Source organism: Bemisia tabaci, chromosome 1 (assembly GCF_918797505.1).
Source record: "Bemisia tabaci chromosome 1, PGI_BMITA_v3".
NCBI lineage: Eukaryota > Metazoa > Arthropoda > Insecta > Hemiptera > Aleyrodidae > Bemisia > Bemisia tabaci.
The window spans coordinates 1,598,722-1,619,948 of NC_092793.1; the positions used below are offsets into that span (position 1 = coordinate 1,598,722).

General features: G+C 38.0%; 1 protein-coding gene and 1 long non-coding RNA gene across 4 annotated transcripts in view; both read left to right on the forward strand.

The window, feature by feature from the left end:
- The window catches only part of LOC109040557 (uncharacterized), a 40,615-nt gene extending 40,022 nt beyond the window's left edge, over positions 1 to 593 (forward strand). For all 3 annotated transcript variants that reach the window (XM_072299050.1, XM_072299122.1, XM_072299082.1), the window contains exon 2: positions 90 to 593. In XM_072299050.1, coding sequence (XP_072155151.1) covers positions 90 to 511 — 422 coding nt within the window. In that variant the 3' untranslated portion in view covers positions 512 to 593. The remainder of the gene's footprint in view (positions 1 to 89) is intronic.
- Positions 594 to 15,462: 14,869 nt separating this feature from the next.
- On the forward strand, positions 15,463 to 20,762 carry LOC140224415 (uncharacterized). The gene is made up of 2 exons (XR_011899680.1): positions 15,463 to 17,904; positions 19,159 to 20,762. It is a non-coding gene; the product is annotated as an uncharacterized lncRNA (long non-coding RNA).
- Positions 20,763 to 21,227: the final 465 nt, after the last annotated feature.

Below are 21,227 nucleotides of genomic sequence, written 5' to 3' on the forward strand. Positions count from 1 at the left end.
GTAGGAATTGAATTCTAAGAGACAAATATATTGCATTTTTTATACTTGCTTTATCAATTTCTCTAACAGATGTTCACTCTTCATTTCAGGTCTTTTTGGACGGAAAGAACAAAAAAACAAAGAAGACAATTCATACAATGAGACCACACCTCCAGAAACTCCCTATATAAGGCCCAATCTGTATCCAAGCTTAAACCCCGAAGATGATACTTCCAAAATCTCTCTACCGTATGTGTTAGTTCCTGAAGGTGTAGAGGTAACATCAGATATTGACATTCGCCCCCTAAAAGCAAAAGGTGAGAACGGTGACCCTTTGCAGTCTGTACCAGTGACACTAGTGGTTGACTTGGAAAGTGTTAATTTAGGATCATTGGATAGTGATTTTCGAAACTTCAGTTCTTTGCTCCTATCCATTCTGGAGACCGATAAAAGGCAAGATTACAATTATGATTTTTCACTTGAGCGAAGGATATTGAAAGAAGAGCAGCAAATTAATGCAATGTCTGAATAGTGTAAATGTATGATCGTTTCTAAAAAGTTCAGGTTCCTATGTAATCAGATTTTAATTAAATAAACTCATCGTCATAATCTCATCATCTCTCTGCTCAGCTATTTGCTGTTCAATAGGTTTCAAACGCTTTTTTACAACAACAAGGCAAGGCTTTTAAGCAACAAGGAAAATATTCAATAGGTCTCAAGCGCTTTTTTAGCAACAAGGAAAATTTGGAAAGTATGTCCTAGTTAAATGATTTTAGTCTGATCACTGCTAAAAAGGCACATCATAGACATGTTCTGCTGATAGCTTGGTATTTAAAATGAAGGACAAACCCAAATTTTATGCCTGTAATATCCTCTCTATTCTATTAAAATCATTTTTAAGATGCTCGCTGGACGGGGTAAGGAAGGGGAGTAAGACGGTCGGTGGGCAGAAGAGAGGAAGGGGAGTTCCAAGGTCAGAGTTTTAATAGGGGTCTTTACTTTCAAAGGCCTTTTTTTAGTTATTAACAGTTATATGGGGTCCCGTCATGGTCGAATTCCGAAAATTCCGAGTAAGAAGAAGGTCATTAAGAATATTGTTTTGCAGAAAATTTTTCTTTGATACATAGTTTTGTTACCTATTCAATTAAAATGATTCGCTCATTAACCGCCAACAGGTAATTTTGATGCTTTGGGGGCGCGCAGCGGCTTGAAGCCAGTACCCCCAGTTTATAATAATTATGAAAATAAACAATACACACCAAAATAATATTCTTTTTTTCTCTAATTATATTTGTTTTCCTCTTAATATATCTTCTTCTTATTAAACTTTCGAAATAACACAACTCGATTTAGAGTTGATAAACTTTTATTGAGAGAAAAAGTAATCTTATAAAGGCGAACATGACTTATATTGACTTAGCAATGGCGACGATTCAACAACGACAAGAGAACATTCTAGAAAGAAAAGTAGTTCGGTAAAGCACCGCTAGGTAGCGCCATAGGATTGTGTTGGGATTGACTGAGAAACTTTAACACACCCCCCCAATCGCAACACACAAAATAGACTTATTAACTACAAAACAAAATTTGGTAATAATTGACAAAATACATATGGACCAAAATTTAATTGACGCGCTTGCCAAAAGGAAAATTTACTTAACATGACTATCAAAATTTAATTAATGCGCTTGTCAAAATAATAATTTACTTACATTTAGAAATCGTCCAAAAGGAACTGAATTAAGTGATGCACATTCCAAGAGCGTCTCGAAAATATTCAAATTTGACTCTAGGTAAAGCCTTGGTCATCATATCTGCAATTTGTTCTGAAGTACTGATATGAGTGATTTGAATTAAGTTGTTAGCAACAAGATCTTTAATAAAATGATGGCGAACATCGATATGTTTGGAGCGATTTGTCTCCAAAGTACTAGCCATAGTGATGGCTGGCTCATTATCTTCACGAACTTTAATCTTATCAGTCTTTAAATCAACAGTATTAAGTAATTGTTTTAGAAATAAACATTCAACAAGACAAAGGGATATGGCTACATATTCGGCTTCTGCTGTGGACAGAGCAACAACTGACTGTTTTTTAGTTTTCCATGTAATTAGACAATTATTAATTTTAATGAAAAAACCTGTGACACTTTTACGATCAGTCTTATCCGGGGCGTAACTGGCATCAACATAAGTTGTTAAAATATAAGGAACTGTTTGGCCAGTTTTAGTAAATTTCAAACATAGATCTCTGGTTTTCAAAAGATACCTTAAAACATTTTTTAACTCTTTCCAATGCTGGTCAGTAAAATTACTTTGGAATTGGCTAAAGAAGGACACTGCGTAACACAAATCAGGTCTAGAACCTGTCATTAAATACATTAAGCTACCAATGAGCTCTCGATAAGGAATGTTAGAATTATGCGAATTCTCTACATTATCAAAAGATATGCCTTCAGAAATTGGAATGTGACGAGGATTACAATTCTCCATTTTGAATTTCTTCAAAATTTTGTCAATTAGACGTTTCTGAGAAAGGAAAATACAATCATTAGAGCGAACAATTTCCAAACCGAGAAAACGGATTTCTGTTTCATCGGACAAATCTTTAATCTCAAATTCCTGTTTTAACAAATTTTTGACTTTCAAAATTTCAGAACGATTATTGGAAACTAGAAGAATGTCGTCAACCCAAATAAGCAAATACATATTATCTTTATAGTACAAACAAGGGTCTTTCTTACTTCTTTTAAAACCTATTTTTAGCAAGTACAAATTGAGACGCTCATTCCATTGTTTTGATGCACATCTTAGTCCATAGAGGGACTTTTCAAGTTCACAAACAAGATTTTTATCTTTACAATGAAGACCGTCTGGGATTTTCATGAAAACAGGCTTGGATAATTTTCCATTAAGGAACGCAGACTTAATGTCTAACTGGTGAATTTCATAAATGTTTTCAACGGCTATGGCTAATAAAACCCTAACTGTTACCATTCTCGCAACTGGAGCATAATTGTTTTCGTCTTCAGCAGAGACCGCAATAGCTCATATCCGAGTTGCCTCGGCCTCAGGTATCAAGAGGCAACTGTACCGGGAATTCCCTCGGTATTGAAATCTGGACGGGGATCGGAACGCGTACCGCGCTGTCAACCCCTTCGGAGGCGCGAGGGGATGTGAAACGCATGCGGTTAAAATCAGGACCTCGGATCGGTCTCTTCTCCGATGAAAGTGAAATCTTGAGTTAACTATCCACGGCCGGATAGTTCGCTCAGAACCAGTGATTTCGAGTTGATTCAACGGTCGGCGACAATTCGCTCAACCTCCGCGATTTCAAAGCCTTGTCCAGGCACGGGATGGTGGCTCTGGTTTGGCCGCGTCCTCTCGTGTTTCATTTTCGTCCGTCCGACTGAAATGATGCATGAGAGCAATAACATCTACTTTTTCTATACTTCGCTATTCCCTCTCAAACCTTAACTGTTTATGCTCGCTCATTTCTTTCATATATTTTACACAATAGGCTCCTTACAATTATTATGTGTCATAAAAATTCACGATCGTGAAACGGGTTTACCGCAGGGAACGGATATTGAATATCTTGAGGCTTATTCAATTAAAAAAAAAAATTGCTTAAATATTATTAGACAACATTACATTGTTTTATTTTAAACAAATGTTTTGATTCCTAATTAGTCAATCTACAAAAAATTGCTTTCAATTGATTCGACCATAATATCAATGATCAATGATCATGACGTATTTTTTTATGTTATTTACCCGTCGCTTTTACAGTGCTCCCGGCGGGCGCTTTGCTACACCTAATCGCCATCCTTGTCTATCGGAACAGAGGTCATCTGGTAAATAGATCCTCGTAATTTCATTTTGAATGCCACCAATCCAAGATTTTGCTGGGCGTCTCCTATACGTTTCCTTCCAAGAGGAAACCATTTCAGTACCTCCTCAGGCAGTCTTTCATCCGCCATTCGTTAAATATGACCATACCAGATAACCTGATTTTTTTACACGTAAAAGAACTAAAAATTTGAATTTTCCCTAATTTAGTTGAAATAGGAGGGTGTAAAGAATAAATGCAACTTCCCCCATTCGCAACTTTATCGCGAAAGCCTGGGCAGATCTTAGATTTCGCCCGCAAAATCAAGCGTATGCAACCCGGCACTCCGCAGAGTTAAAGTAGTTGCATGTTTGGTTTGAACCCAACTTCGTACATAAGTATATTCATCGATTATGATATGCTCCTCGCAATATTCAAATAACGAGGGTATATTTCGGAGAGGGATCTCAGTTAGTTTATGTACCGTCATTTTATTTGTGATGAGTTTTCTTTATTAACTGAAAAGCCCTCAGGAAGTTAGGACACGGGATATTCTCGGATATTTCCAATACAAAGAGAGTAAAGGAAATGAATTTGAAAAAAAAAACTGAAAATCGAGTTACTTTAATTAATTTTTTGATGTGGAGAGGGATTGGAATTATACTTATACCACTTCACTTGGATATGACGAGAGCCTAAAATGTTAGTTCCAAAAGAGAAAAAAGAAAGGAAAAAAAATCGGAAAATATAGTCCAATTGTTCAATCTTCTTCGCATAACCGCATATCATTGTGCTTTCGATTTGTTTGTTGCATTACGTTTCTTCATGATTTCTCGATACTTCACATTAGACACTAATCCCCGTACGTTTGACCGCAGAGCAGGCGAAAGGCGGACCCTCTGGTATTCTACTGTACCTAATAGCGAAGAGATAGTGACTGCAAACATGAAATTTTGATAGAACGGGCTCAGAAGCGTCTGACCAGAAAACTGTACTGAAAGAGGCCTCCGTTCTTTCTCAAATATCACTAAGCGTCCGAAAGACTCCCAGAAATGGGTCTGTTGCACTCAGGAGGGATTTGGAGTGTAATGAGTCATTCCGATGTAAATTTTCACGAGAAAACGGTTGGTGTGGTTAAAAACATTCATAGTTTGATATTAAAGCTGCAAAATCTAAATAAAGTTCAAAGTTCCAACGGAGGCCTCTCATTGGTCGTCTACGTCACAACCAGCAATCTTATTTCCCGCCGTTTCGACGCACCTGTGCTACCCCATAAGGAATTCAAAGTCGTTTTTCTAAAACGAATTTCGGTCGATATTTTACTTATTTCACCAAATTTTCTTGCAGATATCAGTTCTTCACATCCTCTACTTTACAAATTTATCAACGACTATGTTAAATTCGCATCATATTAAAGTTTAATACATGTAAGGAAGTCCCGAAAGTGTGGTTATGTCTCCCTTTAGGGGGTTTTGCTGGTCAAGTCAATGCTGTTTGCTCAAATACATCAACGCATGTATCGGATATATTGTGTAAAATTAAGTTTGTATTCATTATTTGACTCTTAATGATTACTTATTGTCCCAGTATTTCAGTGCATATGATGTATGAGTGAGGCATTCCTGATCTGTCCTGCTTACTGCAACAGCTACCTTTCATTGGAAGTTTTAAAAATATGATGGAAACTATTGACTTAAATATTTACCCCCGATGTCATACCTATATAGTTTTTGTATATACTCTTTGCATCATTAGTTGTAAGTAATTATTAGAATACCATACATTCATCGAAACAGGCACTGGACTAATCGGAGGGGTAGTAACTCCTCAACCGGACGGGTGATTAAGGACCTCCAACAGTTCATAGCTGGTGCTTGGTTGGCAGAGAATCTTACCTTACGTAAAATTGATGGTATTTTCAACTTATTTACTTATGAGCGGACAGATTTAAACAAGTAAATATGTTCAAATGAGTACGTTGATCTCTCAGCTAGTCAGATAGCGCAGCTGAGCAAGACACATTTCATGCAAAAAAGTAGAATCTAATGATCCAATATCCAATGAATTAGATTCAGAAAGCTGCATCAGATAGTTCCTAGGATTAAGGAACCTAAAACTACATTATATGAGAGTTTTACCGTGAAAACAGGACTTATATGTATCCCAGATAAGATTGTAAACATAACCTCACTTTCGTGACATGCTTTGATGCATCGGAAATAATTAAATCATCTGATGTGATTTGTAAGTTACTAGGGATGTTTTTATCAACTAGAGAGTATAAAGAGTCTATTATCGCAAGAAAATTTGATGAATACGGCCTCCAACAGTCTGATAATTCCTTTTGAAAATTTTCCTCTCGATCCCTTATGGGGAAATCCATGTATTTGTAAAATAAACAAACGTGGGGTATTGGTTGTGACGTCACAAAATGGCTTCACTCTCCCGTCATTTGTAGTTTTAAATTTTCCCGCCAAAATTTTTTGAACTTTTGGGTGCTTTTTTGGGGTGTTTGGGGGGTCCAAAAATTCTGAGAAAAATTCATGAAGCTCAGAATGATGCACTTTATTAGAAAATGAATTAAAAAAAATAGGTGCAACAGACCCATTGTTTGGATGATTAAAAATTGACCGATTTTATTTCAAATTCATAATAATAGGGTATTATTTATTTTCATATTCGGCTAGTTTTAGGCAAGAAAGCCGTAAGTGCTATGCGGAATTAATAACCGTGTTTTTCCCACGCACGGGAGCGTTGAACATCTACTGGGTTCCTCCCTACATTATGGATGTTGATAACCGCGGAACACTGAGGTAAAAACATTAAATAGCTCAACAATTTCCTGGTACACGTGCACCCCTAAAACCGTAGTATAATCACGAAATACACTCGACCAGCTGTCAAAGTTGCATTTAAAACTAAGAAAAATTGAAAAACTGCGACATGACAAACCCTTTGGTAAACCATTCCTATTCACCGTGGTTCATTTTTTCTATACATAGACATAATAGACTTTCTGATCATCATTGCGAATTTTACGAAAATGGTGGGCTCATTAAATGAAATGTTCCGTTTAAACAGCACTAGGCCCATTTCCTTGATAACATTCAACATTTGGACTAACTGCTCTCTCCGGTGATCCAAAATAGCTCCTTGCTGGTACCTTTCCCAACCCAACAATACACTCACTTCCTCAAGCCATATCATCTCCCAGACTTGGATCCATTTTAGGCGTTGTGGTGGCAGGACAAAAAAAAATGGCAGCTTTAGTTCTGATAATTAATTGATTTGCTCTCCTCATAAATATTCAGAGTACCAAACATTTTTCTCCTGGCTGAATAATTGACTTTTTGGATTTTTTTTTATATCACTTTGATTGAAATTTTATGCAGAATCCGAATACATTGAGAAAAGTTAATCCCAGAAAATGAGAAACAAAAAATTTTCCTTGAGCTTATACTTTAGTTACCCCGGTGCAAGGAGCAGTTCTGGGAACGGGAAGCGACGCAGGCTGAATGGAGCCTTGCCGCGGTGCGAACGCGAAGGGTATCGGCGAGGAGCCTGCCGTGTTGCCATTCACATTGTTCGCACATTACTTTCATCCCCTAATGACTGATGAGAGGATGTCGATTGGAAACTCCATCTTCATCCAATTCCAAATCTCTGGCTAGACCGTTGCCGTTGCTGTTTTTTGATATTGGGCTAGTGACAATTGATAAGTCCTTTAGAGGCATGAGTTCCATTTACAATGTCTCACCACTGTTGTATTGACCAACTTTTGGGTTGTTTAAAGCGTCGCTTCTTTGACGTTAGCGGGTGTGCCTCGGTTTCTATATGAGCCCCAGAAAGCATGAACTTATATGTGAACCGCAGCTCACGAGGAAATTGAGTTACGCCCTTCCGCCCGAGGAGCGGCAATATCTTCCACTTACTCAAATTTTCTAATTTTCCCCTTGAATTGATGTCTTTTCCGGAGGACCTCACAGAAAAAGAATGGTTTTAACATCATTTTTGAGAGTCTCAGGGTTTTTTTTGGGGGGGGGGGGGAATGTTGGCTCATTGCGATTCCGCAAATTATGATTTCTTTACGATTTGCTATCGTCTGTTATGTGCCTACGACGCTGATTAGACAGACACAATTGCGTGTTCGGGCAAAACTTTTTTTGATTAATCTTACTGGAAGGCGACCAAAAAATTCTCAAATTGTTGACAAAACCTCGACCAATGAAGTAGGCTGAAAATTCTATGCGTTCAACGTGATTCGCAAAATTAAGCAATTTTTCGCTTTTGGTGCTCACTCTGAGTGATGATTCAAAATTCCCACGAAAACAGAGAATTGTGTTCCGGTGCACTTCTTTACGAACTTTTACGTGACGGCAACGAAAAATTTCTCAGATTTTTAACGAGCCTAGTGTATAATCTCTCAATTGGGCTCACAACAAAATAGGTAAGCCCAACAAGCTAGGTAGCATTCATGATTTTCCGTCATTCGGTGCCTACTTTCAGTAATGATAAACATCACCTCAAGAGAGGAATTTTTTCAGCATTTTCTCACGTACATTGACGCACACGGAAGCTACAAAATATCTTCATGATTTTTGAAAATCCCCTTTTTTTCGAGAACCAAGAGCAACTTTGACTTTTGTAGTGGGGGAACTTCTCTCCATAATCTTTAACAGGTTGCATTGAAAATACCCACCATCCTCATTTGAAATTCACTTTTAGTCTTCAATATGACCTTAACACCTCGTTTTGCAACGTCATTGGGTTTTTTCAAATGGGAAAGAAAGCACTTAAAAAAGTGTCCTGATCTGTTAGTATCGGGAATCTAGAATAGTGCATTGTAGATTAGCACTGGGCCCATACTATTCTGCATATATATATCAAAGTCAAATTAATATTCGACAACATTTTCATTAAAGAGAACCTTTAATATGAGTATCAGTGTACGACTGAGACGGTGAATATTCAGCTCTGGCTGATACATTGGAATACAAAGCAAAGGTCACGCCGAGGGATCCATATTCGGGCCAGATTCCATATCGATTTGAGTTTTGTTATACTTCATCAGTTGGCCAGCTTAAGAGCCATAAATTGGGCTTCTCATTAATCTGTGAATTTGCCCTCTGTTATCGCGCTAGGGTCCACAAAACCTGTACCGAAACTTACGTATCCCTGTCCTTAGGCATTAATGATCATCACTTACAGCAAGCATCAAAGTGAAAAACTGCTTTCTTCGCGAATCAAGTTGGGCGCATAGGGGTTTTGGCTTTGGCCCATTTTGCCCGCCGCCGGATGCCGGGCTTTTCAAAAATTTTAGAATTTGTTGCAGTCTTGCCTGTCAATTTAGCATACTTGTCATATACATACAAAATACTGCGGTATATTTTTGAGGAATCAGCCAGTGATTTTTTAAGCAAAAATTAACAGCCAAACAATAGCCAAAACATATCTGCATATTAATCGACAGCCAAAACAAATCTTCGATTCATATAACAGACTATGGCAAATTCTCAAGAAACATACTTTGCGGAAACGAAAAATACAAAAATTGCTTGTAAGATACTCCTCAGACACCGCTAATAATCATTTTTCTCCATGAATCCATCTTCCCGAAAATTACTTATCATCAGTCATCGATTCAGCGGGTAATACCATGAGATTTTACACAACATGTGAATGAGAGTCACTAATACTTCCACGTGATGTAATTTAATAAAATGAGTCACGCACCGCGCCCCCTCCATTCCCTGAGAAGTTGTCAAAATTATTAAAATGAAATAAATTATCTTTATAATAACCAAGATCTGTCGCAAATGATTATCAGTAAAATATTTCTTTAAACTTAGATAACTGAATTCCTAATCTCTCGATCATGCGATGCAAAATCCGTCGCTCTGTCGCAGGCCCCTTGACTTGACCAACCAAGTCGCCAAATTGAGCCCAAAGATTGAACATACTATAAAATCGAGGATGGTCCACGAGCGCGTCGTCAATTAGAGGAGAGGCAGGACTTCATACTGCTTCGCGGCCGTCATTTCATCAAGATCGACGGAAACACGGAAAGGAAAAGTTAAAAGTGAAAGAGGAATGTATGCGGGATCGGTGCCACGGGCCACGGAGAAAGGGTCGCGACAAAGATCATTTGACTCAATTGCCCACCGCGCGTACGGGTTTTCCAGGGTGGCGTCTGACCAGATTTCGGCCAAGTCTAGCTCTCGTTCAGCAATCTAGGGCTGGTGGCTGTTCGCCTGGAATTAAAAGGCCAAACTGGTCGGTTGAATGCGGAATTAAATGCACAAACTGACACATGAGCAGCCGGCCACTGTCATTTGTTGAAGGGATGCATATCGTCACCTACCTGACATATGGGCGTAATTGCACTCTACAATGAACCCTGTCTTCCATACATTTCAAAGCTTTTTCGGGCTCATTTCAATGTGCAGTTACGCACCTATGTTAGCCAAGCGATGCATCGTCCTTGCATAGCCAAATCGTGCATTTTAATCCAAATTTGAACTGCCATTTTAGCTGTCGGGGAATATACCTAAAAATCTTTCTGTCGCAGAAACTATGCTGCCTCCTCAAGCTCTTGAGCTATAATATAGAGTAAAATAACAAGAAAAAAATATTTGAATAATTGTGTGATCCAGTACCGGCAAAAACTTCAAATTAAGCGCAAGAAGAAAATATGAACAGAAAAAGCTCTCGAAAAAAAGAGTTGCCTCAAATTATTGTTTAAAAAAACTGTCGAAAAAGAGGAAAATCCACGCATTTGTGTCATGTGCTGACGTGTATTCTAATTTCTAATAGGCAGCTCACGTTGAACTCGATGGTTTAAGAAAAATCAACCAAGGACTGGCTGTGCGATCAACCACAAATTTTGTATATTTTAGTCGTTTGCCAGACATAAATTAAGTTAAGATTTGTTATTGTTCTGTGTTCACCTGCTCAGAGACTACATATCGATGCCTAAAGTACGAGACCGCATATATCTGTTTGCGAGATTCTAGACTCTCAGTCATACATTATTTTTTTCTTGTAAACTTATAGTCAACGTAATTTTAACAAACCTTCTGTAATTTTTTTCTCTGTTGTTTGGATATTCTATATGGATATCAAGCTATGAAGTTGACTTGTTCCTCCTTAAAAAAATAAATTATAAGCGAAGACACCGCGATGGAGATACGTGCTGTCACACTTTAGCCGTCGATATGATACGCCTCGATGTTTCAGAGATAAGTGCATCACGTCCGGTAATGGGGGCGGAGGGCTGATCTGATGGAGGACCCGTCTGATAGATTTTTTGTGAAGCGAAAAATTCGATCAAAATACTATACCATGAGAAAATAAAGAGAAAATGTCATAACCTACGATTTAATACGCTTTTGCTGATTTATTTAATATGGTATCGCCGTCGAGAGGGAAGTGCGTCTACAGTTTCTCTTGCACATTTCTTGGGCCATGAAATAGTCTCAGTGGTACTATTATCGCCAAAATTGTGTGTATTTGATCACTGTGCGATTAGGGATTGTTCAGAAAATACGTAACGCTGAACTCGGAGTTTCCGAACCTCCCCCTCCCCGCTTACCTAGCTTTTGTGACGTGGGCCCCAATCCTTTAAGATGTAAAAACAAAATTGTCTAACACTCTCCTCACTGCTGTCATAGCGTAGAGAGCAGTAAGGGTCAAATTTTCGAAATCAAGGCTCCTTAAAAATTCGTCTAATCCATTTTAGATGAAATCACAGAAATAGCTAAAATAGCAAAATTCATCTTATTTTCATGGAAACGAGACATATGAGAAAGCCGCAAGTGCGCAAAAAATGACGTAGTTTCAGGCAAGGTAGCAGTTCTGCCGTGATAGCGAAGGGAGCCGTAAGTGCAACATTTTCGAAATCGAGTTTTCTTCAAAATTCGTCTAAATTCTTTTAGATGAAATTACTGAAACAGCTAAAACAGCAAAATTCATCCTAATTTAATGAAAACGAGACGTATGTAAAAGCCGTAAGTGCACAAAAAATGACACAGTTTTTTTTCAAGACAGCCGTAGATGCGTGAGAGCCAATGAGAACAGTGCTTTCCAGTAAAGTGCCGCCCTCTTCTGCCAATTTCTAACCTGAAAATGTGTTTGTTGTGCGTCCAAAACGCAACCACGAAAGCATGCAGAAGATAGCACTTACGGCTGTCTTGCCTAACAATAACCTAGCATGAAAATGAAAAATACCCTTTTTATGTAATGGAAATTAAATCAGTCGATTTTTAATCATCCAAACGATCTCTAGGAATCTTTCGGACGATTCGTGATAATTTGAGAAAAAACGGAGGCTTCTGTAATAAAATTTTCCGGTAACATGCCTCCGAGCCCGTTTTACCAAAACTTCATTTTGGAACTTACTGCCCTCTTTGCTATCAACGGCCCATCACGTTGACACACATTAATCACCGCATCTGTGGGTACTGAAAAGCAATATCGTGATCTATTAACTCAAAGGCTCCGATGAATCATCATTTTCGGAAGTGGCTGAAATCTCGGGGATGGTATTTAATATATTAAAGGGAGTAGTACTATTATTGTGGGTATAATTAGGCCGGGGAAATAACCCGAAAATGACGCGAGGTAACAGTGACAAGGAGCGTATTGAGAAAGGTGATTAAGTGATGGAGGTGTAAGGTTTTATTCCTCCGCGCACTTCATTGTAAAAGAAAACTTTTAATTTCTGTGTTCGCAAAGAAAGTTTTGTTTCACATGTATGTGAATCTACAAGTCGGGAGAAAGAAGAAACGCAAACCTACCGGTATCTTTTCTAAAACAAGAATTTTTTTTCCCCTAGGCTCTGTCAAATTTTTCGCAGGAAATATCGATGAGACTTTTCTTCCCAATAAATTAAAACCAACAATTCCGAAATGCGGTCAGGGTAGAGAGGAGGGTTCTACACTTCTACAATCAAAAGTATAAACAACACTATGAAGATGATTTGACCTAGTAAAAGCGAATACGTGAAGCTTTTTTCACAAACTCTTAAAAAATTTGTCAAGAAGTATTAATTAGAATAACACTTTTGGTATATTTTTAAAGGAAAAATGCTTCAGGACTTTTACATAATAGATCTCTGAAAAAGAAGCCTCCCGTGTTTGAAGCATTATTATGATTTTTTTCTTTCAATTCTTTCAATTCTGGTTAAAACCAGATTAAGTAAAAAGTTACAGTAAAGTCACATGTTTCAATTTCTTTACTGATGTAATTTCAATTATTGATATAATGGTTCAAAATTGCACACTAAAAAGGGCTTTATTAGAAATACTTTTAAACAATTTTTCTTGTAATTGTCTGTTTAAAATTTACGAGTTTCTCGATGCGAAGATCATTTGAGAAGAAGAGAAGGAGGAGGAAGAAGAAGAAGAAGAAGGAGAAGAAGGAGAAAAATAGTAGGATTGTAATAATAGTTAGAATAGATAACGCAGTAGGAATGGAAGCGCCGCGCAGCGAGGTAGCGGTAGTCTGATTTACGCGGGAAATTCAAATATCGGATAGGTTGAGCGAACTTGCCGGGGCCGGCTAGTTAACTCCAAAGACTGGATTTCGTATATCATTGCCGGGCAATTGTATTTAACTCAGGATCTAATGATCACCCCCGGATCGATCCCTCAAATGTCAAGATTTCAACCGCATTGCCGGCCCGTCCCATCCGACTACCTGAATTCTGATCGCAGAACAAAAGAAAGGGAATCCCATTCAGATTTGAAGCCAGTGCCCGCGATGAATCGATCCGGCCTCTCGACACTTGACGTGATACGTGCCTTTATGAGCTATCGAAGCATATCATATGCAGTCTCTGGTCTTCAGTAGGCGTTTGCTGAAAACCCCTAGCAACTAAACGAGCTTTCTTAACTTCTTCACCATTAATAACTTTTCTAGCAAAAACCCATCTAGAGTCTATGACTTCCTGATTATTGTAAGGAACAAGCTTCCACGTACCATTTTTATCATGAGCTGCTAGTTCAGTTTTGATTGCGGTGGTCCAGTCTTCATCTGAGCTAATTGCTTCTTGGTAAGAATGGGGCACTTCGGAGGGTAGACAACCTGCGGTTAACGCTGCTATAAGATTCAACTCGTAGTCTTCCAGTTTCTTTGGTAGCTTTAGAACACGACTGGGTCTTTGGAGGTTAGGTGCATTGTTTACGTTTTCTTCAATGTTTACGTTTTCAGCGATGTTGGGTGGTTCACCGTTTTCATCGATTACATTTTGCGGAGGATCATCAACGTTGATTGCTGCTGCACGGACTTCTGAATTGGTTGATGCACGGATTTCTGTACTTTCATCTTCATCAATATTAATGTAAATTGGGCTTCCACATGCACTGTCTGTCAAAACATAGTTATCTGGCACTAAAATAAAGTCTCTAACAAGACTCACCTCGTTTCTGGATTCATAATAGATTCGATAACCTTTGGTTGTTTCACCATAACCGAGAAATAGACCTCTCTGACTTTTTACATCTAATTTACGGCGCTTTTGTTTTGGAACATGAGTCCAGACTTCGGAACCAAAAGGTGCAATGAGTTTGTTGACGTCAAAAGGTTTGTCGTACCAGACTTCATACGGAGTTTTCCCAGGGAGTGAGCTGGTTCCCGTTCGGTTAATCACAAAAACCGCTGTATTAGCTGCTTCAGCCCAAAATTTCTTTCCGAGTTTCTTATCAGCCATCATAGTTCTTGCTGCTTCTACTATCGTCCTCATCTCTCGCTCCACTTTACCATTTTGTTCTGGCATGTAAGCGACTGTTGGTTGACTGATATACAACTCCATTTTCTTCAAGAAATTTCTGCATGCGGTTATTGTCAAACTCTCCACCATTATCTGCCCTAACTACTTTCACTGTCTTGTTGAACTGAGTCTGACAGAGCTTAAAAAATTTAATAAAATGATCGAATACCTCATCTTTGTGCTTCAAGAAGTAGACGTAACGAAAATGAGAGTAATCATCCTTCAATACAAGCATATATCTTGATCCCGCTATTGAATGGGTTTCCATGGGACCACACAAATCGGCATGAATAAGTTCACAAATTGCATGAGTTTGGGTCTTACTTGAATAAAACGGCTGACGATGGTGCTTTCCTTCGATACAGGCTTCACAGAAATTTGTTTCTTGACTGTCTTTCCAACTAATTCCATTTAACCGCAAAATTTTCTTCACGTGTTCAAAATTTTGATGACTTAATTTCTTATGCCACCAGACTAACGTGCGTTGAGAACTTGTAGTAGCAGATAGACAACTGATCTCTACTTTACTGTAATTTATCCGAAAATTCATTTTGAAGAGTGTATCTTGACGAGTCGCAATCGCACAAACTTTTTGGGTTTTCTCTTCAATAAACCTTGCTTCATGGGCGTTTGAAATAAGGCTGAATCCTTTATCTAGTGATTTACCCTGTGAAAGTAGGTTCACTTTTAAATGTGGGATGTGGAGTACGTTGTTGATATCCATATCAACGTATCTTGTACCGTTGAAAGACTGCACTGAAACGGTACCTATTCCAATGGCTAAAATTTCAGAGCCATCACCTATCTTGATTCTTCTTTCTTCGGTAAGAGGAGTATAAGAGCTAAAATACTCACGATTTTTACACATATGTTCGGTTCGCTCCACTGTCCAAGTAAAAGTTAGAGTCGGATTCCCATTCAGCCGCACATAAAAACGCTAGACTGCTTCCACCATTATCATTATCGTTGCCGGAATTTTCTGTTTTAGCACCATTTTCTTTACTTTTGCGAAATCTACAATGTTTCCACAGATGTCCATAACGATGACAGAAATTACATTGGATACCTCCTCGCTGAGGTTTCTGATCACCCGCGTCACCATTCGAACGACTGTCATTCATAGGATTTCCACTCTTTCCCGTATGGTTATCATTCCGACCGCCACGAGCTTGATTAAAACGACCACGACCACGATTATTATACGATTGTCGAGTATGACACTGATCCTTTTTGTGACCACGATTACCGCATCGAAAGCATGTCAAGTTTGAAAAACTTTGTGCTACCAACGCCACAGCTTCTTCACCAGATTTTTGACGTTCTTCTTCCACAAGTAAACGAGAAGTGAGGTTATCTATTGTTTGCTCTGCTACACGTACTGACTCCCAGGCCGAGACAAAATGTTTGAATCGATCGGGAAGCGACATCAATACTTTCGTTATCACCATTTTATCAGGAATGGCTTCTTTCCGCTGTTTTAATTCAGTGGAAAGGTTTTGAATCTTTGTTACGAATTCCATTACACTTCCGTCGAACTTAGCATTAAAAAATTGCTGCTGTAGTAGATGAACACTTACGTTCGATTGGCGCTCATAAATGTTGACCAACTTGGCCCACATTTCACTCGCAGAATTGCACGATAAGATATGAGACAAAGGACCTTTCTCCATTCTAGTGACTAAAATTTCTTGGGCTCGAGCATCTTTCAACTTAAACATTTTAGCATCTTTCAATGCTTGAGTGACAGCTTCTCTAGAGGCTGCTACAGCTTCCGCCGTTCCAGTTAGTACCTCTTCCGGCACTACCGGCATTTTACTTTCTCCCGTCGTAATTTCAAATAGATCTTTCGCAGTTAACACAACCCGAGTCTGGAATTTCCAGAGGTTCCAGTTCGTCTCGTCCAGCTTAAGGAACGACTGTACTAAAACTTTTGGCTGGCTTTCACTTTCCATGATCACGTTCTTTTATCACTTCTCGAACAAGCGACACGGCTTCTTACAAAGAACAACTGAGACGAACGGCTTCGTAAAAACTACGCGATTTCCGTTTTCATTACGCGAGATTTTCGCAACTGAGGCCCATGACCTATTAAACTTTCGAAATAACACAACTCGATTTAGAGTTGATAAACTTTTATTGAGAGAAAAAGTAATCTTATAAAGGCGAACATGACTTATATTGACTTAGCGATGGCGACGATTCAACAACGACAAGAGAACATTCTAGAAAGAAAAGTAGTTCGGTAAAGCACCGCTAGGTAGCGCCATAGGATTGTGTTGGGATTGACTGAGAAACTTTAACACTTCTCTTGTAGTATATTTTCTGGGAAAATGTTTATGCAAATTCTACTTATAATTTCTCGCGACTTGCTGCCATGTTGCCATGTAGTGTAATGCGGAATGAACATTTTTGTGAGTTGTTTAGTAATGGAGCACGCTCATTATAGGAGGAATCTACCAACTTTACTTTCCAAGCAGAATGTTTTTTGAATGATATCAGGTACAGCCCCAAAGGAACAGCTTTCGAAGATCGCACTGTGATCACTTTGAAGGAAACTGAAATTTCGATATGATAGCGTTCAAGTCTTACCGATGATAACTCATGGGTGTTTATTTCTTTATTAAAGAGGGTTTGGATGAGCGGACAGCAAAATAGGGTTTTTTTGAAGTGCTTTTATTCTGCCTGCGGAAGTGAACGATTGTCAAAGTAATGACCGCCAACTATCTACGTTTAATGTTCCACCTTCTACAGTGGAAAATTTTATATTTAGACTTTGACAGAGACGTTGTACAATAATTGCCTTGGTAAAGTGTAAAAAAGTACATTAATCAATTACATTGGCACACTGCTGCACATAATACTCCATTTATTGGAACCCTCAAGAAAAGTTCTGCTTTGAAGGAAAAGTTGGTACTTCTTCAGCAGCTATTACACGCACAGTCTGACTGTACCGTACCGTGCACTAAGGTAGATTAATAGACGTATGGACAGAACTAAATTCTGGCCCCTGATTGACTCTCCAAAAACCCCTTAACGACCACCAAATTGTATTTTTTTACTATTGTGATTTATTGGTTATGTTTGCTTCGTTTGTCAAAATTTTGTAATAATTTTTTATTAATTTTTTTTATTTGGAGTTAATTTAATTGTTCGAGGATCTTCTTACCTATCATTGTTGCTGCGCGGTCAAACGGGTCCTTTTTAGTTCACGTCACGGGTCATGTGATTCAAGCAGAGACTCATGGGAAATCTTAAACTTGTCCACACCTGTATTTGGTGTACAATCAATGACATTCGCGGGCTAACAATAAATGGACAGTCGGCAGTGGGAGCGGGAGCCTGAGTTCGCCCTTGAAATTTCAAGCGTATTTTTCACTGAAATTTCACGTGAAATTTCACTGAAATTTCAAAAGGCCTTTTATTTTTCAATTTTTTTGAAAAATTGAATATTTGATACCAAAAATACACAAATAAGACTTAGCACATGAATTAGTGTAAGTTGAACCTCTGTGGGGAAATTTAGATGAATATTAAGTCGTGTGAAGTGTATTTTGGTGTTAGTTAGGTTGCTCCGCCATAATCCTTGCGCCACTTCCGCTCCCCTCACCTCACCATGCACTACCGGTTATAACCTCAAAAATTAACAAAACCGTGCTGTTTGTTTTGTAGCTGTGCTGTGATCTGTGAATACTGTGATATTTTTTCATAATTTAATTGTGTTATTGTATTGTTTCCTTCATGGGAAAATACAAAGATAAAATACAAAGAATTCAGAACAGCCTAAAGAACTTCCGTATGTTACCTAAGATGAAAAATATATTATTCACAAAACATTAATGAAAAACATTTGCAATCACAGACACGGATAAAAATGCAGAGTAGCATTTTTGATTTACGACAAAAAAACTCAGCCAAAAATCGGGAAGCACCATGGCATTTGATGAAAAAAATAAATCTGACTTGAATATTGCAGCAAAAAAACAGTTTCATTTGTAATAATTTATTTTCAATTTTTGAAAAAGTCCTCTCACCTTTCTCATTCATTAAAATGTGAATAAAATCTCTCAGTTCAGTCTAAGTTTTTACAATTACTTAAATAAAGCAAATCAAACCCTGATCGACTCATTCAAATTCTAATTCTTCTTGAGAGCGGCAAAATTTAAATGAGCCAATCAGGTGCTTTGCTTTGATAGAATAGCATAGGACGAGTAAGCTTTCCTTAATCAACACTAGAGAAAAGAGATAGGTGTCACAATGGAACACAGTAGTCATTCATTCATGGATTCCTCACTCATAGATTAAATAGTCTCTTCATTCTATGCTTCAGTCTCGAGTCTGGCAAGTCTGGGAGTTCACCCTCTCCTTTATTCTTAGTTGTTTCTTCGTTTTTTCGCATTTAGATGAAACTTATAAGTATTTATTAGTATGGTTCTGTGATTAATTTGCCTAGGAAGCACTTTTCACTAGTGAAAGGGTACAGGTTTACCGATTATAGTATCAAAAATAAATTTTTCAAAAAAAGCTTGAAATTTCAGCTGAAATTTCAAAATTTTATTTTTCATGAAAAATACGAACTCAGGCGGGAGCCAACTTATAATGTCCTGAAATCCCTTTTTCAAGGGATTGTATTCATTACATCAAATATAAGTTCTATCACTGAGATTGTATCGATATTGATTGGTTCAACACGTAAACACAGCCTCAAAAGTCAATCAAATACATGTTAGAAATTGGCTTTTGTGATTGATTTTCAATTTTTATGAGTGCTATATGGCAATGTAAAGTGTAATTGTTCGAAATTTCCACTTTTTCAGACTTTCTAACTTAAACTGTTAAATTTTTGTCGTTCTATTGTTTTGGACCAATGCCTCCCCTCCCCTCCCCCCCGTGAATTTGAACAATGCATTTTATCATTTATCATCAAAATGTTCCTCAGGAAATGATTTGCTCCATGAAAATGTTTTTCAATCAACTTTAACGTGCAACATTAAAACTTTTATGTGCGATGATTCAGGGAAGTTCGATTGTCAAAACTGATACAATTTTACTACATCATTTATAAGTACCTGTTCGAAACTTTCAGTACAAAACAGCAAGACTGTAGCGCAGTTCGGAATAATTTCCCCAGGATGATCTTGGGCGCATTTTAAAGGTTAAAATGTCTACTTTAAAAAAAAATAAGTTTTTAGTCCCATCAACAATTCGCATAGCTATAGATTCAAATTGTCACAAAAAGGTGGGAAAAAGAGGAAAAAGAAGGAAAAGAAAATAAAAGAGGGTTTACGACAAAAAATTTTCGTAAAAAATTTAATAGTTTTAACCGTTCAGATATTATGAGCAATTGATAATACTGACTTTGATCCCCCAATATCCCCCCCCCCCCTTAGGGTGGGACTCATTTTTCTAAATTGACCAAACCGAATGTAGCGAGGTCTTAAATGGTTCTATGTGATAAAAAAACACGATAACCAGGAGGATTTTGAAAAAAAAGTTAACCCGTCCTGCTCAGACCCTAAACATTGAGATTTTTCCAGTTTTTCTGGCACTTTAGCAGCATTTTCTTGATGTTTTAGCTAGCAACAGGGATTTAACGCAAGTTATACACAAATTGGTACAAACTTAGTACTTCCATACCTTTTAGATTAAGGGAAAATTTTTGTTCTACCCCTAGGTCACTCTCATTTCGCCTGGTAACGCCCAAACATTCCGCTTGGAGGATATAAAAATCGGAATGGGCCTGTTGCATGCAAGAGATACAGCCGTGCGAATAGACTTTTCAGAGGTTAAATGACACGAAAATTACGATGGTCACATTAAAAAAGTCTAAAATACACTCCTTACTGCGCATTTTGCGTTGTGAGGAACGCGCTTTTTCAAATTTCCCGCGTCTGAGGGCAGTTTTCTAACGGAAACAATTAACGGCAACTCGCGGCTATTTCCGGTCAACTAAAACTGACAACATAGCCTAAAAATCGGAGCTCGTGATATCGTGAAATGAAATGTAGAAGGATTGCGTTGGATATTTAAAAGTTGATCGATTTGGTTACCGCATAAAGCGTATATGGACCACTATAAGAGATCACGTTGGGTTTGTAAACAAACTGAAGGAAAAAATAACAACAACAACAACGACTCGGCATCTTCCGGAAATCACCGAGCCCGCCGTTTGCTCGTTTCCGGTGATTAGAAAACTGCCCCCAGACGCGGGAAATTTGAAAAAGCGCGTTCCTGACAACGCAAATTGCGCAGTGAGGAGTGTATTTCAGACTTTTTTAATGTGACCATCGTAATTTTCGTGTCATTTAACCTCTAAAAAGTCTATTCGCGCGGATGTATCTCTTGCATGCAACAGGCCCATTTAACTGTTTAATAGAATATAAGTGTCCTATTGAGCACTTTGTAACTGTAGTAAAAATCCAAAAATTTTTGGAAAGCAAGTCCATACCACCAGTATGGAAGGGCAAATTTGAAAAATTTCTTAGATTTTTTATTGTTTGTGTCACAATGCCTACCGATAGACAAAAACCGTGAAAAATACCTACATTTTGACCGCTCTTTTGCACTCAAAAATTTTATTGACACCCTGTAATGACAGTGGAAATCCGAAAATTTTTGAAAAGAAAGTTCACACCATCTGCATGGAATAAA